A 27,931-nucleotide genomic window follows, 5' to 3' on the forward strand; every position below is an offset into this window, starting at 1 on the left:
CATATAAATAGAAACATAGCGTCAATATACTCAAAAATAGAAACAAGGATTCGGATACATAAAATAACCTTTCAAACACGTGATCGTAATGTCCAATGAAAACAGGAAAATGCTACACCATATGTAATATTTGCAATTATGTGGTCAGTTTTTACTTACCTTTACATCTTAAATCATAACTTGATATCCACCTTAAGGTTTATAAAAGTGTATATAATAAATCTAAGAACTATGCACAATTGCATCTTGGAATTCTACAAGGAGTAATGTAACTTCAGGAAAGTGTGGTATTAAGATCATATGAACTAGTAAGCTACGGGAACAGTGATTGGTGCTGAGGTAGGAAGTTAAAACTTTCTACATATTGTTTTTTTATAATTACACGCCTAAACAAATAAAAATAACAACGAATGCATTTCATGAAAGCACAACCATGCAAAGAAAAGAAACTGCATGCGTTCTAAAGATGTCTATATTGCCATGCCTGAGATTATACAGGTGTAGCTATTTGACAGAGCTGTTATTAAACGTTTCAAACCTGACGAAATTCAACATGAGAAGTTGAAATGTAAACTTTGTGTCTTTGGGAAAATCCGTCAAAGCCTATCTTCTACATTGAAAAAAGGAAAGGAAGATCGATGGTCAGTTATTAACCGAATTCATAAAACAGATATTGTAATGCAAACATGCATTTTACAACAGGCTTTCAGGAGTTCATCGCAAATTTTAAACACATTGAAATGAACATCTACCGGAAGTTACAAAATATTTTCAAAAAAACCATCGAAGTCCTTTCCTTTTAACCATTAACCGTTTTTTTGTCTGATTTCAACAGAAGGAACACAGTTACTCACTGCACCAAAAAGGAAAAGGGGGAAGGAAAACGGAACTTATTTAACATTGCTGATGTTCTTGAAAACTTTATTTTCGAAAAACAAAGTTCTATCAAATGCTTAATGATTTTGACGTTTTCAAAAGAAGCTGTTAAGCAAATAAGTATTTACACACAACGGACAACGACAAAAATTTAAAGGTAAAGACGGGAGGGTGAAGGTATCTATGTACATTATAAACAACAAAAACTGTCTATTGATAAAGTATTTAACTGTTAAAAGGAAAGGCTCCGGTTGTCATAAAACTAACTTTAAGGTGTAATGTGCAAAATTGTGTTTACTTATTAATGCAAAAGTAACATGTGTACATAAATGTGTGCATGACACTAAATATTGAAAGGTTTTCAGGAACTAAACCAAATCATGATGAACACTTTAAGTATTTTTTCCTTGAACAATACGTGCCATTCTAATGTCAAATACAAGAGATTCCATATACTGGACGTGTGAACTATAATAACCTGCTATGTTATAAACAGCGTACCCAATTCAGAAATATATATTCATGATAATAGCAATGCAAATATGATTTTCAGCATTTCTTGTGTTGCCCTTATCGCAAAAATTGAATGAAAAATTCAGTTCTTGACAAAAACTTATAAATAAATATATATAATTTCAAATCTGTAACTGGTTAGTGACTACCTATACTATCAGCCATTTTGCTATCCAAGCTGTTTTATTTTCGATTCAATAATAAAATCAATACTCTAGAAAATAAAAATGCAAAATTTAATTTTTCAGCCAAACCATTTTTACCTTTGCCATATCAGCTACTGTATTCTGTTGCTCTGTTAACTTTCGTTGGTCCATTTTTACATCTCGCAGACTGAAAAATATACAAATAAAGAACATATTTGTTTTTTAGAAATTGTACTTACATAAGAAACACGACGCGTACCACATGTGGAGCAGAATCGGCTTACCCTTCAGGAGCAACTGAGATCACTCCCGGTTTTTTTGGTGATATGAGTGTTGCTCAGTCTTAATTTTTCAGTTTTTTTTTCTGGATTTTATAGACTGTTGTGTGTGTCGTTTCGGTTTTTTTCAATGGCGTTGTCAGTTTGTCTTCGACTTATTGGTTTGAATATTCCTTTAGTTTCTTCGACCTTTCTTTTAGAAATTAGAAGCTAATTCACACATCAACATGATTCAGTCGTTCACTGATACAGTTCTACATAATCTATCAAAACATGACAATATGTTTTGCTCCATTGTGGAAACTTTGTTTCTTATTATCAAGTAAAAATACTTATATTAGCAACACGACACATGTTGAGCCGGATGTGCTTGTCCTTCCTTAGCACCTGATATAACCGCCATTGAAATTCACAAACATGACGAAAACCGATGATTGATTCCTTTCTTTCCAAATTAATTTTTGTCTTTGTGCAGAAAGTGTGCGGTGAAAACTTTCTGCCCTATCCTCTTATCTACATTGTTCGCGATAAATGGTGGGAAAAGTCGAGTTTGATTCTTTTGCACACACTAAATGGCATTAAGGATGTTCCCTACTCTTGTTTTTGACTTTTTGTCAGATATTTGGAATTCTGTAGTTTTATCCATGAAGTGCCTTCAAATTGTTTGGCCGCTAACCCCTACTTTTTCTTTTCATTATTTGATTGCATATTGTTTATAACGCCATTTTTGAAAATCTTGAAAAAAACCTTGTTACTTTTATTGATAGTATTTGTTAGAAAAAAGGTGCAAATGTTAAATGTAAGAAAATCATTTCCCGCCAAATTTTTAATTGTTTGTATCTCAAAAACAGGTACACTGACCTGTAATTTTTTTCTGCTTTTTATGTCCCGTTATCTATATACTATCAGTTGATAACAGTCTTTAAAAAAGCTTGTTATTTTGAAACAGAGTAGCGAACATCCTTAAGTCACTTATTTGTTCATTCAGTTTGTTCTGTTTTTTCTGTTTAGTGATTTGCAACCAAACCAGTAGATTATACAAACACTTTCCGAAATGTGTTTATTATATATATATATTATATAGTATATAAAATTTAATACATATCTACACTTAAATGTCATAAAAACTTACTTATGAATCGCTTGCAGAAATTTTCTTTGATGCGATCTAACTCTGCTTGTATTTATTTTCTTCATTAGTTTTGTATGTTTGTATATCAGCCATGTTTCTCGTAAAACGTTGGCAGCTGAATTTTTCAACTATTTGAATAAAAAAAGACAATTATATAATACTTCATACATTTGTTTATGATGTTGATAAGTTGTCAATCAAATTTCTTAATATATGGTCCTGTAACTTACACTATCCTTAATGCTTAATAACACGAACCTTAAAAAATAAATGTATACTACATTATAACTTTGCGCCTGAAAACAATGAAACAAGTTTAAAAATATTAATTCTTTTTTAAAATATGTTTGTGTTTCATGTAAATGAGCCAATATATATATATAAACCTGGAAAGCATCAGTTGTAACAATCATTTTTTTTAATATATCTTATTAAATTATCCCGTATATCCTTTTTTCTAGGCATTTTTGAGTGACTTGCATCAGTTATGATCAAAATGTATAATCTTTCGCTACAAATTAGTCTAAAAATCCCTTCTCCATATCCATTTGAACTACAGTAAACATGAAATTCATTTTCTGTTTAGTCACATATAGGTTTTATTTATAGGATCAGGTTTCATCGTGAAAGTCCCCAAAATGGGGTTTTTTTTTTGTCAACTTTTGTCCGGCAGTAGGACCATAATGGGAGGATACCGTTTGACTGTACGGGATGTAAATTTTCAGCTTCGACCAATTTAAAGGAGGACTTTAGATCAGATTCTTCGTGTGAGGAGGATACCATGTTCTTTATGTGCTTATTTATCCTTGCAAAAGATCTTTAGGCGTTCTGAAAGTGATCTGTAGAAGGTTTTAAACTTTAATTCTTAAATGAAATGTGCCTACGTGATATATTGTGCGTTGCCTATTATAAAATATAAAAAAATGTATGTTGTCTCTTCAAATATGGTAAAATCTTATCTATTGATTAAATCAGAAATTTTAACTCAGCTTAAAGTTTGCCAAACAATTACAAATATTACTGAAATATATATCTGAAAAACAAATAGCGTTTAAAAGACTATAATAATTAACATGCATTGTGCAAATTTAAAATAAGGAGAAAGACAAATTGTACTTAATGACACATTTTAGTTGTGAATTTCAGTTGTTATTTAATAGTTCGTTTCTATGAATGTTGCATTGTTGTTTGTTTTTTGTTGCACTTCTGTGTTTTCCTCTTATAGTTGATGTGTTTCCCTCGGTTTTAGTTTGTAACCCGGATTTGTTTTCTCTCAATCGATTTATGACTTTTGAACAGCGGTATACTACTGTTGCCTTTATTCATGACATTAAACGGTACCAATTAAACCGAACCATATGCGCATGTCGATAATAAATGTCTCTTCAGTGATGCAAAAGGCCAAAATAATTTTAATCAAAAACCTAATACAAATTTTGAAAAGCAAATATTACCAAAAAGAATCAAAAAGCGAAGCCGAGACTGACAAGGAACAAAAAGTTGAGAAAGATACATTTCTTAATTTCAAATGATTTTCCAACTTTCAAAACAGAAAATGTCAATAACATGATATCAGTATTTTCATGCCAGTACCGATGTACTGAGTAACTAGCCTGGTGATACCAACAGGGACTAGTAGTCCACCAGCTGAAGTATCGACCAAGTGGTAGCACTAACGTTAAAAGTATTCTTAGATGAATTTGGTTGTTTTGTATATCAATAGTTTAAAGCAAGTTGCAAATCATCAAATATTTGCAAATAAACCCGAATAATTTCTCTTTGCAATTTACTCAGTCAAAATTGTAATTATATTATTTGGTTTGTTTTGTATAGGTCCGTTTTTGCTTTGCTGTATGCTTATTAATTATTGTTCATTTTACAATTTATTATGCTGAAAATTCATCTTTGAAAAAACATTCAAATTCAACATATGTTACGTAGATATGCGCAATCATTCTGTGTAAAGTTTCAGAAATCTATCTTCTTAGGAGTTGATTAAACAAAAGTGGTACTTTCTTTTGTAAATTTGGCTTCCCTAAAAAGATATAGTATCAATTATACCTAACGAGGTACATTCCAAAATCATGTATCAATCTTACTGAAATCGATATCATACGTTCAATACTAATTCGCTCAATCAGTTTTGTGCATTTGCATCGATGGCCCTTACAAAAATGTTCTACGTAAAAAACAAATATTGATACATGCAAATATTCGAAAATAGAAAATACACAACCTCCGTAGGAAATGCTTTTTTGGCCTGTGGTCTGAAAAGAGTTTAATGTGTTTTTGATATTAGTAGTCACACAGTGAAATGATCATGATTTAAATCTGTATAAAGAATAAAAAATTCTCTTTTGGATTGAGAAACTATAAGCCTTCCCTCTTTGAATGTGATGTTTTATAAAGGACAATCGAAATTCATAAGCCGAACAGAAACCGACAATACCATAGCAAATAAAACGAAAAAATACAAACAGCAGTCTTCAAACTACTACAAGAAAACTAAAGACTGAACCCCGCCAATAAAAACGGATTGATCTTATATGACCCAAAAGGGTAAGCAGATCATGCTCCATGTGTCCCTCGTGGTAGGTACATATGCAGTGTTGTCAAAACGGAGGAAACGAGGATGGGATTGTGGCTCAGACAACTGAGAAATATCCGTGGTAATCTGTGATAGAGATATTCCAACCAAAACACGATGGCGTCCATAAACCATTCGAAGTAATGACATAAATTTACTACTTTGAATCCTTAGTTCAATAGCTTCCTGTAAGCAGCAACATTCTATCCATGAAATCATGATAGGAAAAATCCAACTAGCACATTAACTTTGGTCTTAAATGGTCATTTTAATCTTAACAACATACGAAAAGTCTAAAACTAGTTTTGTGAAAAGTTCAAGTTATTTTTCAGTTTGATATTGTCTTGTTGAAAATTCATTACTGTTCAGAATTTTATTTCCTTGCAGTCGATCCAGTACTGTTCAGTTCCGTTTCAGACAATTCAGTATGCTGTTGCTATGTTCGGGTAAATAACCACGATTGAAAAGCCCGAACAAAGACGAAACAGATCATGATTTATTGTTCAATCGTTTAGCTTTTTAGACCAAAATGATCGTTTCAGTTCAAAATTGGTTTACTAGTTTCAAGCTCTGAAAAATTAAAACAGACTAATGCTCTTCTGTTCTTTTTTGTTTAAAACACAACAAATACAAATTCAGCTTAAAAAGTATAAAAATTGACAATGTTTCCTCAACCGGTGGAACATTCCGTGTCCATGCAACAATTTGACATATGTGTAGTGCACAAGACTTATTTTGATTTGGCGCTAAGTCACATCGACAACAAACATTTTATATTCTCTTGATTTATATTTTTCGAAAAGGTTTATGAATTATTGTTAGGCTAAAACATAATATGTTGGCATATCACATTGTAATATATCAACCAGAATGTTTTATTGTTGTACTGGAAATGCATTACATTGTCTTCTAATGTCAATTTTGCATTTATACAAACGGATGCTGTTGTACATGAGATTAAATCGCAAAAAGCTAACTCGATTAACGATTCAATAAAACACTGAGACATAACACGTGTGTGTTGTTCCCTCTAAGATTTGAGCGTTACTACAACATGTTCACAGCAAATAACAAAATATTTACAAATTGTTACAAAAGCTTTATGTTAGAGACAAATCTCTAAACAGGTTGGATAAAAAAAATTTACAAACGATTTTGTTTTATAAAATAGACAGTTTTGTGTTGGTTAATTATATTAGCATTTATGATCTTCCTACTGTTTCAGAAAGAGCAGAATTCTGCAATCAAAATTATTATAAATATCTGGTTTGTGCCAATTTCTTTTTTGTTTCTTGCATTGTCTGGATTTCTATACTTGTATTGTCGGTTAAACAGTAATTGGCTTCTTTTTTTTTTTAACATAAAACATTGAACAAAAAAAAAATATAATGTATATCATCAAATGTAAAATCGATCTATTTGATACAATAAAAGAAAATCAAATGAAATGAAATAACGCGTTCAATTAATTATATATCCAACCTGTTAAATTGAGAAGCAGGGTTAAATGAAAACATGGAATGAGAAGGTTACTCAACTTAATTAACACATTTTTAATTACAAATATGATTTATATTTGGTTTAAATGGATGTTAGAGCTGTATGTTTAATTAGGAACCGATAATTCTCTTACCGTAGTTTTAGATTAAGGTTTCCAAAAAAAATTTAAATCTAAGAAAATCCATTTTAAAACTGTTAGCAAATTAATACGAAATACAAATGTTATTGCAGACGTTTTAGCGCCAATTTCATCTTACGTTTTTCTCTATATCTTTAGAATGCATAAAGTTCATAACATTACGTTCAGCTAGAGACATCTCAACCCACTGTGTAAGAACTGCTACGAGTATAGCAGTGATGCCAGCTCCCTAATAAGGTAAAATATGGAAGAAGAGAGTTTAAATATATATAAGATAGTTTAAAATACAATACATAATTCGAACATACCCTCTTTGAATACTGTGTATCCATCATAAAATTATGGACATGTGTCTCAGCTCTGCTTAATTCAAGTTTTCTTGCTACAAGTGCTACAACTAATGCTGTACAACCGGAACCCTGATGCAAAATAATCAACATTATTAATGATATCAGATATAAATATTCAGACGAACAAAAAAGTATCCCTTTGCTCTCTCTTCCTTTGTGATGATCTGAAACTCATTAGGTGACGAATTTCATTATTTATTCCAATGTTCTTATTTAAAAAACGAGAGGAAAATGTTATCGCCAAAAGAATTTACTAAAAATTCAAATGCTGATAAATTGCCTGCTTTATTTAACTCAGACAATTATAGTGTTATTTTCAAAGCTGCAAAATTTTGTAAAATCATACTTTCTTTACTAAAATGATTGAAGTAACTGTATATCCATACATTTATTCAAATATGATGTTTATGTTTATATAATATGTCTGTTTTCCATATATTTGGAAATGCCTATCATGTATATTTGTTATATTGTTCATTTAATCAACCTATTTGGTTATATTGTGTTAATTTATGTTCAATTGTATTTGTTCACATACACTGGTTAAGGGTCTTGAGAAATAAAAACTTGAACTTGAAACATAACGTATTTTGTTTTCAAACTCATCTTTCTAATGTTGTGTTGGCGTTTAATTTTTCTAGAGGTTATTATATTGTTGACGATTTTGCAGTCTAAGAGCAAAAATGTCACAACGATAGCAAACGTCTTTTTTGTTTTCAATTGCCAATTAGTTTAGCTAGCTGTATTTCTGTATTGGATCCAATATAAGAATACAATACAAAATGTGAGACCTGAAGCAAACCAAGTTCCGTAACAATCTTATCTTATGTTCTCATTATTGATATAATCAAATGGGCTGGGATATTGGGACTAATTGAGTTGGTAATTTTGAAGGATAACTCGTAACTGGCTGCACGTTTAACAAATGAATACAAGATGAATTTGGCATTCACTTAATCAATTACTTTAACGATATCAACCATATTCTTATTGTAAAATAATGGAAAACAAGTCAATGGTTCAACCACAAAGTATACATGTGAAAACTCAAAATAAGAAAAACACACAACAAAGAAACATAGAAGACAATACAATATCGTTTAAAATTGTGTAATTAAAGTTAGATTTTTGAGGTTGTACCATTGAGTTATGATTTATTTTTGTATTTCCTGTAACCACTTCGCGGTTGACAAATGTGATAAATAAATGTAAGTATGTCATTATTTTTTTCATAAACAATTTGCATCTGATGTGAAGCAGTTATCTTTCAGAAAACCACTAAATGTTTTCTTTTTTCATGATGGGTCTATTCATCAAATTTAAACACAAAAAAATATGATTGTTTGCATAAAAAGCAAAATTTGCCAACATCAATAAAAAAAAATATTAGAAAATCCATAAATCAAATTAAGTCAATTATTCACTTTCAAAAGTATATGATAATCTTATTCAAAATAAATAAATTTAAAAGTTCATTTTAATCATAATCAAATGTACTAATATCTTTTAAAAGGTTTTGTATATTTAAAAGAGGAAGGCGTGCTTATGTGCCAAAACACATTAAATTGAAGTAATATGCACTTAGACAAAACAAATCGTCTGTGTAGCGCCATTTGTAGAATATGACAGCCCTAAATCTGCAACTACTGCTAATTTCATATTACCAACTTTTGACTCTGGATTTTATAATTTTTCGACAGGTTACCTACTCTGTGGTAGGACATCCTGGTACTCTGTCAAATAGGAGCAACCAAAAGAAGTAAAATCAAACATATAATCGGTGCAATTTGGGGAGAAAGTTTACTGTTTTCCAAAGATTTTGACGTGTATAAAAAACATAAAACAGTGAATTTCCCCCCTAAAGCTTGATTTTACTTCTTTATGTTGCTCTTACTTGACTGAGTACCAGGATGTCCTACCACAGAGAAGGTAACCTGTCGAAAAAATATAAACTCCGGAGTCAAAAGTCGGTAGTATGAAAATAGTCTATTTCATTATTGTTCACCAATCACATATTCATCTTTATTTTCCTATTTTTGTACACCGCTGGCCTTTCCTAGTAAATCATCAAACATTCTGCCCAACATTCCCACTATTTCTTAGTATTTTAAACATAATACATGTTCATCTGAAATACACATCGTACACGAGAAGAGATATTCAATGTCGAAATGTGCATCTGGTGCAGTAAAATGTGTACCGTTTATGTTATTACAAAATATTCTACTTTATTTTCAGAAACTTCAAGAAACATTCGTTTTCTTCGTTACATTTAAGATGAAAAATGCAGACAGCTTTCCCCGTGAAGATTTCTAGTTTTTAAAATGCTTGCATATCAAACACAAGCACACATGTCTTTGATATTTTTCATAAATTTGATGTCTTTGGTATCCTCTATGCATTTACGAAAATGTTTTATTTGTGATTTCAGCAGCATATATGGTTAAAGAAAAACCTTTTCGAATGCAAATGACCGTAATAAATCAGCACAACAGCCTTCAATATAGCCGAAAGAAAAAGCCAGAGTTGGTACAAACGTAATGAGCACTGTCCTGTGTCCTTAATTTAATGGATATTTCACATAATTATTGATCTAGCTATAAGAATCAACATAGAAATTGGGAACCGCGGTCACTTCTAAACATAAATGATCAATATGGCAAAACATTGTTTCTAAGTCTTTCGAATTGATGTTTAAGGAGATAGACCTAGGTTTAAGAACGAAAGTCTTAAGAAAGATTAACCAGAACGATTGTCTCAACCTTTCCATAAATTCAATTTTACGCTACTATGTAACACAGATCATTTTAATTCTGTTTCATATGAATGCTTAAAATGCATTAATACCACTGCCGTTTAAACACGTATTACTGACTTAAACAGTTATCTTCCTTAACGTAGGTCTATCCCCTTAATAATACACAGACGAAGTATAACGGCAAGTGTATAAAAACAATATTGAAATCAACTCTTCAGTCGTAAATCTTGTAGTCAGCGACAAAAAGCTGCTACCTAGAAATATGTCAAAATATGAATTAGATCTTCTTAAATCGCTGTACTTTAATCTCAAGTTTACTGAAACATTCTTATTGGAATTATATTGCGCTGAAAACATAACATCATCCAAATGTATGACAAGTTTGAGAACTAGGCTGAATTTATTTTAATAGATTTGTATTCATCCTTAATACACATTTGGTCTCTGGAGAAGAGTTGTATCATTGGCAATCATACCACATCTTCTTCTTTTTTGTATATTACTTTTCTTGTAGGAATGGCTCTTAAACATTGTAGTTACTTGAACGTATTTTATCCATTTATCTATTTTCATTGAAATCGTATACGTTTTCGTTATGAATTAATCATAGTTGGTAGGTTTCAGAAAAAGTTGACAATGTTGACCACAAATCATATTAGACAAAGACATTAACAAAAAGTCAGGATGAGGAAATATGTATGATAACTTATCGATTTAACGGTTATAAAGTTCGGTTGAGAGTTTCACAATCATGCCAGAAAATATGTGGCGTATATGACCTTTTTGCACTTACTTGTGTTTCCTACTATACTCATGTGTTTACGTATTAAAGAACTACTATGGTACTGACGCTTTACTAAACTAACAATATAAAACTACAATGATTTAGAAATTATGACTTCTAATTTACATTTAAACTTCTGTTTTGCGTGTTTATGGTTCTTTTTTCAGGAAGTGATTTTCATTTCGTTAAAAGGTTTACAGTTTGAAGTACACCTACCATAACTCCCGTTGCTATGGCGATTCCACGACCACAATATGTATTTGGAACTAAGTCACCATACCCAACTGATAAAAACGTAATGGCAATCATCCACATGGAATTTAAAATGTTGGAGTGCCTAGAGTCTAGATATCTGAAAGAAAATATCAATAAAGCGTTATATTATCCTACAAAATGGGCTAATTTAATAACATGCAAGAATTCCCTTTCTTATCACAAAATCACCATAAATGATGGATCAAAGCTTAAGAGAAACATACGATCGTGATAGTTGTCATGCTAAAGTAAAATAAGACCTAATTATTGTCCGGTATAAATACTTAAGTGCTTTATATGCGGAAGCAAGATTCAAACATGTGTTCTCAACTCTAGTTCGTATTTATTAAACTCCAAGGAACCAGTATTGATCGTATGCCATCTATGCATAATAGTAACTTAATCTGAGTACCATTTATGCAATTCTTGCTTCTTTAGTAACAGGTTACATTGCTGAAGCCCGCCTCCGGGTGCGGGATTTTCTCGCTGTGTTGAAGACCCATTGGTGGCCGTCGGCTGTTTTCTGCTGTTTGGTCGGGTTGTTGTCTCTTTGACATATTTCCCATATTTTTTAATTTTATTGAGTAAACTTTTCAAACTGTCTGTCTTTGAATGAAGCAGACTAAGCTTGTATTCAAACAGGCCTACATGTAATTATTTGAAAGAAGAAGATATTTTCATTTACTTTTCCTTGACGTATTTTGTATAACTATGATCCGAAAACTAGTATATAATATGTACTAAACGCAGAGCAGGGATATTGTGTAAATTTGATGAAAGTCGATAATTTTAACAAAATTCTAGCTACAAACGGTGACCCTAAGTCATTTGGTCTCTGGTGGAGAGTTGTCTCATGGGCAATTATACCACATCTTCGTATTTTGATATTAACTCTTATTTAACCATTCCAATGTTTCTGACAAGTTATAGCTGCATCTTTAATGATATAAATATTGCCTTTGAGATTCTTTTCATAATTGTTATGAAACGGTCTGATTTGAGATAATATCATTAAACAAAACAATTATGAGAGATGGCAATCAACGACAACCGCTGGAATACTTAACATTCCACATCATAATGAATCTGAGCACTAAGTTTCATGTTAATGTGACCACAATTTCGCAGTTAACTACCTTAACCAAAAACTTTAACCTAGAACGCTCTATCATATTCCCATGTTTAGTGAACCGTAAAATCGGAATCAAAACCCTAATTTGGCATATTTTAAAAGTATCACATCATAAGGACCATATGTACTAGTTTTCAAGTTGATATGACCACAACTTAATTGTAAATTGCCAAATGTACAAGCGGCCGTAAACATAATGCCTACCCCTTATGTCGTAGGCGGATCCTTAAAATCAGTTTAAATCATCAGATCTGTACAAAAACAACACAAAAAAAATGGAAGGAAAAAAAAGATACCGATCACTAGTACTCACAGTTATTGAAAACTAGTTCAATGCCTAATTTTAACTAGCAAACAAATCATGGTTTCTAATATTAAAATATCAATCAATACACCTTCTACGGATGTAGTTTAAAGACGTAAAATATATTGGTTCTAATGTCAAAATATTTCCAGTCACCTAGACTCTCAGATGAACATGTCGAAAGACCTGCGACGAAGTAAGAATCACTTTGACATAGACTATTTCATCATAGTTGGATTTCAATAAGCCAAGTGGTTTCAGGATGAAGACGAAAATGTGAAAGCTTACAGACGTCGTCGACAACAAAGACCAAAGGTCAATATGTGTCGGCAAAAGCAGCACACAGACTCTTTGCCGGTCAGGTAAGCTAAAATCGTAAGTCATGAATGCAGCACATATGTTTACATACGTACATCGGTACTGACATGATTTATAACAAACCTTTCTAAAATTGTACGTTTATAAATATAGCTCTTCAACTTTTTCGGTTTTTATACATCCTCGGCTTTCAAATATTCGGCTTTTAGCGTTCCTGATGAAGGTAAATCCAGAAAAGCGCTTCGGACGCATGAAATTAATAACGTGTTGTTTTCATTTTTTACAGAAAGAAAGTAATTAACCATCCTCCAATTCCATTTCATTTCAACAACACTGTTTTACAGTTTTCGTGTGACAGATATGTCTACACGTACATATTGGAATACCCTTGCGAAAAGGTAACAATGACTAAAAAGATAGAAACGTACTAAAACGATCAATGCATACTAGTAAAACACAGGTTACCAAGCAACAGCCAGTATTATTCACGTAATTGACCATAATTTCATGTAAAAAAGTCACTTGTTGCAAGAATTTAATTAAAGTAATTCATTTGATTTGATTAAAGTAATTCATTTTTCAAAATTACTATTACGGTGATATTTCACGCCAAGTCTGGCATCAGAGACTGTTATGGGGTTTTTTAAAACTTATTTGCATATTGAAGAAATAAAATTGAATAATAACGGCTTATAATTTGATTTCCTTGGGTAATTCATATTAAAACTGACACGAGCAGTCAACATCAAGAATGTATTGGTAGTTAAGCTTTTTTCTCATTCATCATTTTCTGGATCAATTTCGACGATGATATATTGAAAGAGGTTTTAGTGGTTACCGCAAAATTATAGCAGATTATCGGAATACTTAAAGATTTATCAAATTTCCGGAAAATTAATCGACTATTGCTAATATATCCCATGATTTAATCAGTATGTACTTCAATACAATGGGCTAAGTTTTAAGTTGGACAATAATTTTATATTTATGACATTCATTCACAATGAAGGTAATATTTCTGTACTAAGTAAAATTTCCGTTACTAATTATACAGTACTAATGGTTTGCCTTACAGAAATCAGACAAATATTTTGTTGAGCTGCATTAGACTAAAAAGGAGACATTTTCTCAATGTACTATTAGCTAAAAGCTTTGTGCTGTGTAGACACTTGAAACTTTGTTAATGGGAATAATTTTTCAAAGTAATAATTATTCATTTGGCTTTACACAATGAAATTCTGATTTAATTCCATAAATAGTGCTACTAATGTTGTTTGGATTTTTCAATTGATTTTTGTATGTTCAAAAGGGTCATGAAAAATAATCTCAAGCGAAATGTTATCAAAAACGCTGAAATGCGTATATGGAAAATTGAAAAAGACGACCTTACTTCACATAAAATACAAAACACACCAAACGTTTACAATTATGTTATAATTGCTCATTACCATCGGAAGATCACATGATGATATATCGTCCCGAAGATATATAATTTGCATCATGACCGTTTAAGCGATCACATGTTGTACATTTGACTTTCAGTGGGTTTAAACCATTTTGATAAGATGGTATCAGATGCTTTCTTTATTATTTATTTACCAAAGTACCACCCCTAGCCCTACCCACATATATAAACGTGAACTGATTTCCTTTCGAACAAAAGGTATCTCAAAACTCATATAGACTCGGGTCAGTTAAGAGTGTGTTCATCCGGCGGGGGTGTATTTTTTATCAAGAGGTTGTTATTTGGTGGTCAAACAAACAGAAACAAATAACAACCACAGGAATACAGGTACAGAGTACCTCGCTATTAGACAGGCATATATAGAATATGGCATGGTTAAACATGTTTGTAAGCGTAAGTGTAAACTCTCTACCTAACCTGGGAAAATTATAAAACTGAACAACAATCATGACAATAGAACATATTAAAAATCAGTTCAAAAGAGGGTATACTCATGCTGGTCATTGTATTGTCTGGTTTTTTTTTCCAGCTTATGAATTTTGAATAGCCCCCTTGGGATCTTCTTCAATTTTTGCAAATCAAGTGAAGAAAACAAGATCAGTCAAACAATAGCATTGACTATGGTTTGATTATATTGTTCACTGTGGGGAATTGATTCATAATGAATTCTTATACAATAACTTGTTTAATTCCAAAGTATGATATCCTCATGGGAAATAGTTCCTAACCTTTACATGTCATGGGAAAATTGGTATGGTTTATTAATACACTTTAGCCATGAGTTTGAATATCACTTTGGTATCTTTTGCCTCTCTTTTAGACATTTTGTAATTTGTAATACAATTTTTTATAACCAACCTTACGTTACAGGTCTAAATTACGTAATGGAATTATAAGAGATTAATTTTACTGAAAACCCTTATTAAAATTTGTCTCAACAAGTATTTAATTAAAACAAAAGTTTTTTTCAAGAGATAATTCTTAGACTAACGTAAATTACATTCTAATGTTTCCGTTATAATCCACATTTCGACGTTTAACAATAATGATTTGTAATCGCCATGACATAATAACTAGAAACAGCTGTTTTAGATTTGTCTAAATGAAAATACAATGTTAAGACATTTGGAGCAATATGATGTTCGCCAATAATTCAGCATGTGTTATGTAAACAGCAGATTATAACATACGACTTGTTGAAAGAGATGTGATTGAACAATCGCTATTATGTTATATGCAAGAACATTATGATTGAAATCCTGGCATGCCACCTGATATTCTAATTATAAAGTCTTCTTGACATATGAAAGAATTTAGTGTGTAAAAGTTGACCATTATAATTCCTTATATGAATAACTTGACCTTCTTCCTGTAAAAGTTACACGCGATGTGGTTTTATTTGGTTTCATTTTGTGATTTGTCTTACGGACCAAGGAATGCCTTAAAACGTCTAAGCTCAAACTTGACCATTATAAAGACAAAATGCAGTTTAAATATAGATGAAAATCAACGACATTCGATAGATGAACCTTAAAGGACTTGCTTTATGTTTAGGTTATTGCACGACTTTTGTCTCGAGTAGAATATTATGTTTGTGTGTGTAAAGGTTGAACACATGAATCCTCTCTTACTTCATCAGCACGTGATACACGTTTATCTTTTACAATTAACCAGCTTGGTGTTTACCCATATGTTTATAAACCTAAATCTAACCTCTTTGGCATTAAGCTGCAAGTAGTCATACAAAATAGACATATCAAAGACGGTGTGTTTAATAATGTTAAGAGGTTAGCAAAATATTGATAACTGTATGTACCGAAAGTCAATACAAATCATAATTACCAGAATACACCCGCGGTGACTAAATTTAATTAGTTTGGCTATTTTAGCCAGGTTTTTAGTATTCGCATTGTCATCTGACAAATGAAAATAACACATGGAAAAGTCACACAGCGAATTAGGTGGACCATTTTCTCTGCTTGCAATTACTTTTTGTCTGAATCCGTCCTTGTTTTCTTATTTGGTACTATCGGACTGTTACCGTGATCAGTACAGATATATACGAAGTTGCGAAAATCCTCTATTACATTCAAATGCATTTACCAAATATATTTTGTGAGAAAAAAACAAATTATGTATTTCAAGTTTCGATTAAAAAGCAATAAACTATCGAAAGAGTTTGTTAGTTGTTGTCTTGTATTCTTTAATGTTCGGAAATGATTGTATTCATACGGTTTTCATATATACATATATGTGTATACTTGTGGGCATCCGACAAGTAAGAAATTTTATAAAATCTGTTGGACAAATTATGATATATCGCCAATGATAAGATCAAATACATGTATTTGTAAATATATAATGAGTGTGAGAGTTCCAGACAAAGAGCGTTACACATGCTTCTCTTTGATTAACTATATGGTGTAAACCATATCACTTAACACTACAATAAATATTGCAAATATTATTAAATTTTTCTATGGTCGAAATAACAAGCTAAACACTTTATTACCGAAGCAGTTTAACCAAATTACTTGTGTCTATCAATATTGTTTAAATCATACGAGTTGCATTCATATAGAAATAATAACTTGCTCAATAACACGATTTCGTTAATAAAGCAATCATGGACGATATTCAGAGTATGTTTTATCCGTGAAATTCCAATTATTGGGAAATGTTTATGTGAACAAAGCAGAAACGAGTTTTGCTGCATTAATGTTCAGTGAATTTGACAATTAATTAGTCATGTGTGTACGGACAATCCTGTATTATGTATAGCGTCTGTAAATAGCAGACTACTAAATAAAATACGTACTTCATGTACTATAATAATCTTTGGGCATTTAGTGCAATATACGGAACAGGATATGATTACCCTTCCAGGGCACCATAGTTTAATTCTGAACGCCGTCTATTTCCGTTTTGAACACTGACGGCCAAAATTGAACAACCATTTTATTATGTGAAAGAATGATAGTTCTTCAGAAAAACATTCTTTTGATTAATCGCAGAATTATATGGATTAAAATGTTATAAATTGAGTATTCCATTGAAAAGCATGATAAAGAATTTGTTTCTCCCAGCCAAGTTTACAAGACCCGTGCCTATTCAGAAAATAATTCATCGGTCATAGTCATATGTTATTAGATAAATGAGTTCATTGATATCAATACTTACGCCTCACATGCACGTAGTAACCAACTCGCAATCACCCACATAGATATCATAAACACTAACATCACAGTTCCAGGACAGATTGTCATTAAAGTTTTTAGCACAAATTTAGTGTCAAAACTTATTCGATTTAATGCACCTATACTTCTAGACGAAGCGTCTGTAAAGAGTCTGCTATGTAATAACATAGATCGGGCAATGAGGTACAACCGCAAAAACATAGGTATGGATAATAAAATATCAACAGGAACCTCCGCAATCAACCACCTCTCTCCGTCGTAACTCTCAGTCTTCCAAGTAAAATAAAAAGGACCTGGTATGGGATTAACAGCACAAATGATTATTTCTAGTATTAATTGAAGCATTCGTTTCCATGATATGGCGATTCTCCAGTCTTCAACACAATTGTCTACTGCAAAAAGCTGAAAATAGAACAAAAGCGTTTTGAAAGAAATATAAGAACATTGAATGTAAGAGATTAATTGGGTTGAAAAAAGTAAAGGGATACAGATTGGTATTCTAAAACCATAACTGTCAGAAAGACAGAAAATGTAATGGCCAAAAGCAATCTCCGGCACATAGTTCATATCCGTTCCGTACATGCTTCGCAATACTTCACTTATTATGACATATTGGGTGTAGTGTTACGCAGTATAGAATGGAACGAATATGATCTTTGCGTCGGAGATTGGGCCAAAAATTAAAAAAAACACAAACAACAGACAACAGACACAAATTAAAACAATACACAAACAACTAAAAACTGAAAAAAACGCGAACTCCGCAAAATATACAGTTGTGAATTCGAGTGTTCCGAAAGTAGCAGCAGTTCCTGCTCCATTACGGACACCTGTCGTGTTACTCTTGTTTAAATTCGTTGATGAGTCATAACTGGAAGTTATTTGTCATTAAATAAGGGCAGTTGCATATTCTTTTCTTTGGAAATGAACATCAAAACACAACTATAAGCAGACGGGAGTTTGTTAGATTAATATAATTATGTCTGTTAGCACGATTCAACATACTATTTTCCTGGTTAAATGGGGTTTAATAACCCTTTGTAAGTAACATAAAGCTTAATAACATTGCGAAATTCAAACGTATTTTTAACAAAGTTTAACAGAAAGAAAACAGTTTGAATGCCATTGGAATTTTTCTATTGAATCCATCTAGTCGAAAAAAGTAAGGAATATTCTGTCTAGTTCCTGTGGATGAAGGTTCGGAGAGAAACAGTTGTCATTTTCATTTTTTGTTTAAGAAACCAGTTAACATGAAAATTTGTTATGCGTCTATGATCAACCTTTTTATATCAAATTATAAATGAAGAAAAAACTAAATGAACATGTTTAAGAAAGAGGTTGCTTCATGTAGGTATCGACTACATTCATGTATACAAGGAAATTATAAATATTTGCATCGCAGTACGCCCGAATGCTTACTACATTATTTATCTTTTATATCAACATCTGTTGGAATATATCCATCGTAACTAGCAACATGTATAAGAGTTATATTGTCTGTTAGAAGTACTTGTTGACAATTAATTAAACAATGTAATTCGCATGCAACATTGCATAGACAATAGACAGGAACTTCCAAGGACGCGAGATTACAAAAATTATGAGTACATGGTAAATTCAAGAGGTAAACACCATAAACTTCAAATTTGTATAGGAAATTACAGTTGGGAAATTGTGGGATATTTAGCAACATATGGCCCTATCAATAAATTACAAAAATCGAGATCCAGTTCCTTTCAAAGTTTTAAAGCGATTCTACCCAAAACATCATTTATCGGTATCAATATATCAAACCTATTTCAAAATTTATTTTTTTCAAATATAACCAAATCATAAATTAAGATAAACAGAGATATAATCCAAATCGTACCACAGACAGATAGACGAGGTGAAGGATTTTAAATATAATGTCCGTGTTTAAGCATTCATTTGCTTTAATATAATCAGTATTTCTGAATCGTTATTTTTAGAAACATGATTGGAGGGAAGCAGTTTTCAGTTCGTGATGTATAATCTTTCAATTAAACTTCAGCCCGGAACCTTCTTTTTCCCCAAACGAAAAAAATAAACATATTTCAATCAATACAAGAAACACACGCATATTTTCAAGGATGAAATCATAAGAATACAATGACACTTGCATGTGCATAAAACTGTATGTATTGCATACGAAATCTATCCAAGAAAGATTTAATGAACCAACGGAAATCGGAAATTGAAGAAAATAACAAGATTATGTCCAATAAGACAAAAAGTAGACAGCATAAAAATATGAGGACAAAATGAGGAAAAAAGACAAATAGAATACAACTTTCCCTAATTAAGAATGAAGAAAAAAGTAACAACATTCCACAAAAATATTACCCAGAAAATGGTAACAAATCAAATGATGTGATTTTAGCGGAGGATAAATCTTCTACTTGCATTTTAGAATTGCACTAAAATATGATGATTGTGATCAGTTTCTTATTTTGAATTTTTCATTTACTAATTGTGTTTTCTATGGTAAATGCGTCAGTTTAGATAATAGCAAACATAGTCTAATACTACAAGTCAGAAGCCTGATGTACAGTGGTTGTCGTTGGTTCATATCTGTCATATTTGCTTTTCGTAAATTGTTTTGTTTAAAGTTAGGCCGTTATTTTTTTTTTCGTATGAATTGTTTCTCATTTTTCATATGCCGTATGGTGACCTATAATTGCTTACTACCAGTTTATTTTAACTCTGATTGATAGTTGTCCCATTGGCAATCATACCACATCTCATCTTATATACAGTGTACAAATCTGAGTTACTTTACTCAACCTTCGTGACATTGCATATTCCACTTTCATGATTAACACTTCTAAGTCATACAAACATATAACACTACAACGCTAGTGACGCTTAGTTACATGTACTTCTGGACATTCCAAATTAAATTTCATGTCATTTATCTTTCATTGACTTGTATTGGGTTTTTAAGTAGACCTTTTAATCTTGATTTTGTCGAGCCTGCGACTTTTGTCGAAAAAGCGAGACATAGCGATCCTTCATTCCGTCGTCGTCGTTTTAAAAATTTTAATAACTTTCTTAAACTATCCTGGATTTGTACCAAACTTGGGTAGAAGCTTGTTTATGATCAAAAGCTAGTATCCAGAAGGAAATTTTGTAAAAATTTATTTCCTGTTTTTCCGTATATTACTTATAAATGGACTTAGTTTTCCTTCCAGGTAACATTACATGCAGTTAAAGTTTTTAAAACATTCATTAGATTCATAAACCATCCTGGATTTTTACCAAACTTATTTAAAAATTATCTTCTTTATCATTTGTTCATTCAATAAATTTATGTTTCAACTCTTTTATAAATCTATAGATTTGATTGCATACTGTATTCATTTTTTACAAGCATAATTTTTTTCATACATTTCAAACGTTTTATTTCATTAACTGTAAATATATTAAGTGCATTCCCCTATCACAATGAAAACATAGACAGCAAAAGTAGGCAAGAAACTAAGTTCCGCGGAACCCTTACAAATTTTATACTTATTTCTTGTTTTTACGCCTTAAAACACTTCGAAACAAGTATTTGTACATTTGATTCAAAAAGCAATTTATTATTCACCCATTACACTAAATTATTCCATTGTTTTGGTTTTTTTTTAAATAAACTGACTAATGATACTAAGTTAATACATAACCGATTGACTATTAGATCTAGAACATGCAGACCTTGAAAATAACAGTAATTATGTCCTTTACTGAATTAATGACGACGATATCAGAGGACATTTATTATTTATCAGACAGTATCGTTCAAGCTATAATGAGAAATGTTTCAAAAATAATCAAACTTTAAATAGAATTACAATGTTTACATAATCGATTGCAGCCTCTCTATCTTAATGTTCAATAATTTCCATCAAAACATAATCAAAACCAGATCAGCTTAAAAGGCATTATTTTATTTGTTTAATTTTTCATTTATATCAGTCACGGCATGGGTTTTCGGAGTTCTATAGCACTGTTGTGTACATTGTTATTCTTGCAACTGGTAAGCAAAGAGTCGGTTCTTTTGAGGTATGAGGGTCTGAATGGTTGGTGTTTACAGAATAGAGGAAAATGGCCCAAAATTGAAAAAAATAATGAATAGAGAAAATTAAGCAAAAAATATCAAGAATAGAGAATATTGGGGTACAAAAGTATAAAGGGTAACTGAGGAAAATAAAAGATTAAGGTTATACAATACTGATAACAGAAATGAACGATGTACAGAATTAAGAAATCACCAAATTACATGAAAATTTAATAGAACAATCATTTTCAGGTGAATTTTATTTGAGAATAAGCGTTATTTTTAAAGATAAAGAAAAATGCACTCAGAATTTATAGAATACAGAAATTAAGCACCCTCCAATCCAGACCCTCTTGTTTTATGAAATCCAACAAAACAGGTTTCTATGAAAAGGATATCCTCCTGAGATTTATATTATTGCATTTTATTTATGAGCACTTCCCAGAATTATTTTCTATTACGCCACAGTTGGTGCGTACGTAAACATATTATTTATTTGAAAAAAAGGTTAACAGGGACGTAATATCAAGGATTGTATTGTATAAATCTATTTGAGGATCACATAAAGGTTGCACTAATGTCATTAATTAATTTAATTTATCAAATAAATAAATACAACCACTCCTTTATTGCATTAAAACTTTCAGTACTTCCGAGTATAACGCATAGAAATGTAGTCTATATTTCAACAGTTAAACAAATAATGTTTAGTATGGCCTGCATGGTTAAGGACATCAAAAATCAAAGTACTGTCATACTGTTAACTTTTGTGATACATTCTAATAATGAACTCACTGTTGAAGGCCGTACGGTGACCTATAGTTGTTGATTTCTGTGTCATTTGGTCTCATGTAGAGAGTTGTCTCATTGGCAATCATACCACATCTTCTTAATTTTATATAAACCTAGTTACATCTCAAACAGATGAAATCAAAGGAAACGAACATTTCTTTCATATTGCCTTTTTTTCTATGGCTGCACGTTCAGCAAACATACGAATTTCTATTAGTTTTTTATTCGTTTCTTGTTTTATTCAATGCAATCATTCGAATTTTTATTTGTTTATTTAACACTTGAAATGGATCTTTCATTGCTATACGTCATGTTACTGTCATTTGCAAAAATGTGCAGTAAACAAAATTTATTCAAATTTTATCTCAAAATTGAGAATGGAAATGGGGAATGTGTCAAAGAGACAACAACTCGACCATAGAGCAGACAACAGCCGAAGGCCACCAATGGGGCTTCAATGCAGCGAGAAACTCCCGCAACCGGAGGCGTCCTTCAGCTGGCCCCTAAACAAATATGTATACTAGTTCAGTGATAATGGACGTCATACTAAACTCCAAATTATACACAGGAACTTAACATGCTCTATTGATTTTATTAATAGATAATGATATATAATAGACTATTCAAATTGAATGATGACCAAAAATGGGCTAAAATGAATTCATTGTTCAGAAATTAAACAGAACGAACTGTTACCCGTACTTAATTTTATTCAATACGGCACATTTATCAATAGGAATTATATAAAATTTATGTCAACATAACAATTCAAGTGGAATATCAATATGCATTGTGTTCATTGAAAAAGGAAAGACAGTTAATAAAAAAAAATATCCAGAAATAAACTACTAATTGTAAATAATATTCTGCGTCACCGATCTGAAATATTAGTTTAACTTAAAAGTTTGACGTTCTTACACCATATTGCACTTAAAAATACTGAAAATCAAAATGAAGTATGCACTAGTCAAAAGAAAATGACAGGTCGTATTATATATTGTGTGTGTTTTGTTTAGCTTTTGATGTCAATCAATGTTTCGATTTTACATATATAATATTTCTAAAGTAATATTACATTAAACTAATTTTCAAAGTACTTAAAAAATAGATAGAGGATTCGTATGTACTTTAATTCAACGATTTGACATTTGCACATGCTGACTCAGATTCCTAACGGAGTTATCAAAATGTTATAATACTAAATTTTATTATAAAAAACAAAGAAGAAAAAAGAAACAGACTGTTTTGCTCATTGTTGAAGGCCGTACGGTGACCTATAGTTGTTAATTTCTGTGTCATTTTGGTATCTTGTGGAGAGTTGTCTCATTCGCAATCATACCACATCTTCTTATTTTAAAATGAAAGTGATATTATAATGGCTAAGGTAAATTCAGTAATGTTTATCAAAACGAAAGATATTTCTCTATAATTTTGAAACCAATTTAAACTCAATGATTAATGGAATTGTACTGAATTTGATTAAAAACATTTTACTGATTAAAAGATAAAAAATAATGCTAATTATTATAAATCAAATGCTGCCGTAATGTCTAAACCAGAAATCATCTATTTTTTTTATGTTTCTTTACCTATCATTCTTTCTTTTGCTGATGATGTTGCATAATACAGCATGTCTCTCTTCCAGTGCAAACAACCTTTGTGCCAAAACATCTTAAGAAAACCCATAAACATAACTTATCTTTGTACAAATGTTTTACTAGAAAATCGTTGTTTTAGAGCAAACAAATTGGAGTGGGAGTTAATTGTTTTATTATAAATAATTCTATTTCTGTACTACACCTGTGAGTTTTACTTTGCAAATAATACAACTGTTTGGTTTAATTTGAATTCAGCAATGGAAAACCTCTTCTTTAATTAAAATGTACATCATGATGGATTTAGGTGTGTGTTTTTAACATTCGCAAAAAGCTAGAAAAACACTGAAAGGAGGTATTCAAAAAACTTTAACAAAACAAAATTATCAATGTCCAATTTCCAAACCATTATAATTAAGAATTAGGTTAGGCTATATCTGAATGTTTAACTGATTAAGATGGAATTGCGGATCAGCCGGGAAACGACTAAACATCTCCGCTCCGTTGAGCGGGTGCAAAAGTTTATAGGCCAGAGTCAAATACTATGAAAATTTAGTTAAAATCCGCAAAATAACCAAAAGACCTGTAAAGTTTTATTTGTCGATGGTTCATATACTGTGTGTGTCTTCTTTTTCAGTTGTTAATTCAAGCAATTTGTTATCTAGATTTCCTATTACCTATATTTCAATTCTGATATTCCTTTTTTTTGCTTTTTTAACTCACATTTTGTAATATTTTATATTTCTGTAGACAAAATGAAAATTAGATTGGTGGTATACAATTGTCTTGGACAAATCAGCGGTCGGGTTTTTATATCATTAGGGCTAGTCGTAGAACATTATATTACCAGCCATACAGTACGGTAAAATGTGTATATATACATATACCAGCAACGATCCGTCATATCTTTGTATGATTTCACACTGTTTTCAACAAAGGTTTTGCAGAATAGCCATTCATTTTTATTCGTTGTATCTTGAGCGGGTTTTATAAATTCTTTTGGTATGTGCATATATATTTTTCATAGTCTAAAGTCTAAGCCTCAACTAAAATCAGAGGAATCGTTTTGACTTTAGTTTTACTTTCACCAAACAATCTAAACTTTACTTGAAGTTGCTTAAAATTCCTCCCAAAAAATTGGCTAATACGTTTTAACATTATTACGCTTTTATGTAACAGTTTACATACAGGCGTTAAATTTCCATTAGAGAAAACTTTATCACATTTGGTGCCCTTCTCTATGACAAATGAGTTCAGAACAAACTAGGAAACATTTATACCATTTGCTACTCAAATGTAAATAAAATTCATTGATCTTTTCGTAAGATGAATGAGGAATTCCAAAGAATCGACAAGACATTATCCCGATTTGTATGATTGACGACAAAAGTGTGAGAATGTCGGCTTAAAACTGATTCCCAAACGTAATCATCTTACCCTTTAAGATGCTAAAAGTAAAAATAGCGATACATTATTAATGATGAGACTAATTTGGTTATTTCCTAGATGATGGTTTTACTCATTGATTGGCGATGAAAGAAATAGATAAGTTTATATGTCAGAAAAAGGTGAAATAACTGTTGACCAAGTGAAACATTTATTGGCCCGAAGGGGTCAAAGTGATGAGAACTTCTGTCTATACATTGATACATTCTATATTGAATATGTCTGATTATTACCGACAGTATTACAAATGGCGTCGCGTTTTACGCAATGAATTTTACTGTTTATGGAACTTGTGGCTAAAATGTCAAACTTCTCTCTGACATGTTTACTCTTTTTATGATGAAAGACAGTCATAAAGGAATTGAATAGCTATTTAAGATCTTTAAGAGCAATAAGTACAGCATGCCAACGCAATGTGATAAAAGGAGTTCTGTGGTAACGTCAGTCACATATGAGCACATTAAATATATATTTTACTAGAGGTCAGCATGCGGTCCTCATGGATCGATTGATTCAGTGTTGTTTCCTTAACGTGGCAGTGGCAAATATTTCATGCATATTCAAGACACGAATAAATAAACAACTAATACAAAAGATAGTTTTTCCACTGAAAAAATTCCATCACCTTTATCAGTTTGGTCGACCAGAATGAAGGGCTGGAAATTTGGATTTCCACTTGTAAATTAGTATATGCAAGATAGATGTAGATATTTTGTCTTGCAACAGGTCACCCATTGACACCTTAAAGAGTTGTTGCAAGGGTTCTTCAAGGTTCAGAGAGCGTCGAACTCATCTTACATGTACATGAAGCCTCGGATTTAACGTCCACATCCCGACCGGAAGTGGCTTATAATTTATATATCCCAAACGGCCAAACCTTAGCAAGGGTTTTACAGCCAGATGAGAATTCTAGGGATGACTATATTTATTTCTATATCCCAATCAATTCTTAAGATCCGCCATTGATAGAAAAAAATGTGCCAATATCAAATGCAAAACATATAAAAAAAAATGTGTATATGTTTTCAATACACTGCCGAATAGCCAAGCACATTAAAAAAAACAGATATTTACATAAGGCCCTGAGGTTAACCTCATTTGTTTGAACTTAATCCTTCCATTTCTATCTAGATCAATGGGAAAACAGAGACTAAAAAAACACAAAGAAATGTCAGTACAGGTAAATGATATCAGTATAACAAAGGATAAAAAAACATGAAACCCAACGTACAGCATTTGATAAGATTTCCGAGAGCATCACATGTTTCTACGAATATCCTTTTTTATATGCTAAACGTGTATTAAGTAGCTCTTTTGTGTACCTTTTTCTATGAAAAGTAGTGAAGTTTGTCACGACAAGCCCATTTACCAAAAGCGCTAAAACATGTTGGAGAATACAACAGGTTTTTATTGTGTAATTTTGCGGTCTGGTATGTAAAGGGGAAGGTTCGTAAGCACATGAAACTGGTTCAACCCAACCACATGAGCATACATGAGCTATTCTTATGTTTGTTTGCCTATTCTATCAAGTAAATACGACTGTCTTACTCAATTGGCGGGAAAACTTTGTGAAGGTCATTGATATTGAAGAGACAGCCTAATCTAAGATCAATATGAAATGTAGAAACACTCAGATTTTGTCATAAGGCCTGTATAAATCAAAATGCAAACCTAGCCTGTAAAGAGTCATGCAAGACTTAAACGATACATGTATGTGACAGAAGTTACAAGCACGCAGCATAAAGACGTTACATTTAGCCTCAGAGAGGTATTTTGTATGTCAAATAGAAGACAGCAAGATATGTTTGAGAATGTGAACTCTTTACATGTCTACAAGGAGGCAATATTCATCACTGACAAATGTAATTAGATGTCAGAAGATTGTAAGAAGTGTTCTCATTGGTGCAGCATTGAACACTTTATCCGAAAACTCTAGATGGATCTCTAATCAAGGCAGAAGAAATCATCCGAAAAGACGATAATAAATTGAATGTGTTTCTTTGATAATTGATGATAAAAGTGCATATCAGTCATCTAAAATATGATATTTCATACCGGACTTCGTGATACAAAATGAATAATATATGTCTTGGCTGGATATTTGGTCCGAGCTTAAAGCTTTTATCGATTTTGCCTTACTACTGATGCTTTTATGAGATCGGGGAATTATACATTGAAACAATATTGCACACTTTTCAATTCCCAAACAGATCACTAAAATGGCCATGAGGTCACCTTGATGTTATAGAATGTCATAAAAGTTTGTCTACAGTATCTGAATGATTTTGTGAGAAAATATACAAT

At 31.5% G+C, this 27,931-nt stretch overlaps 1 protein-coding gene across 3 annotated transcripts in view; it reads right to left on the reverse strand.

Moving 5' to 3' along the window:
• The window catches only part of LOC127733071 (small conductance calcium-activated potassium channel protein 2-like), a 106,972-nt gene that overhangs the window by 9,463 nt on the left and 69,578 nt on the right, over positions 1 to 27,931 (reverse strand). Inside the window, exons 5-10 of one of the 3 annotated variants that reach the window (XM_052242346.1) lie at positions 17,718 to 18,136; positions 11,280 to 11,415; positions 7,290 to 7,400; positions 2,946 to 3,073; positions 1,653 to 1,722; positions 539 to 610 (exon numbers count right to left, since the gene is read on the reverse strand). In XM_052242346.1, the coding sequence (XP_052098306.1) occupies positions 539 to 610; positions 1,653 to 1,722; positions 2,946 to 3,073; positions 7,290 to 7,400; positions 11,280 to 11,415; positions 17,718 to 18,136 (936 nt within the window). Of the gene's footprint in view, positions 1 to 538; positions 611 to 1,652; positions 1,723 to 2,945; positions 3,074 to 7,289; positions 7,401 to 7,479; positions 7,591 to 11,279; positions 11,416 to 17,717; positions 18,137 to 27,931 lie in introns of all 3 variants that reach the window. The other 2 variants (XM_052242345.1, XM_052242348.1) reach the window with 2 other exon arrangements.

The sequence above is a fragment of the Mytilus californianus genome, unplaced genomic scaffold, assembly GCF_021869535.1.
Source record: "Mytilus californianus isolate M0D057914Y unplaced genomic scaffold, xbMytCali1.0.p SCAF_3, whole genome shotgun sequence".
Lineage (NCBI taxonomy): Eukaryota > Metazoa > Mollusca > Bivalvia > Mytilida > Mytilidae > Mytilus > Mytilus californianus.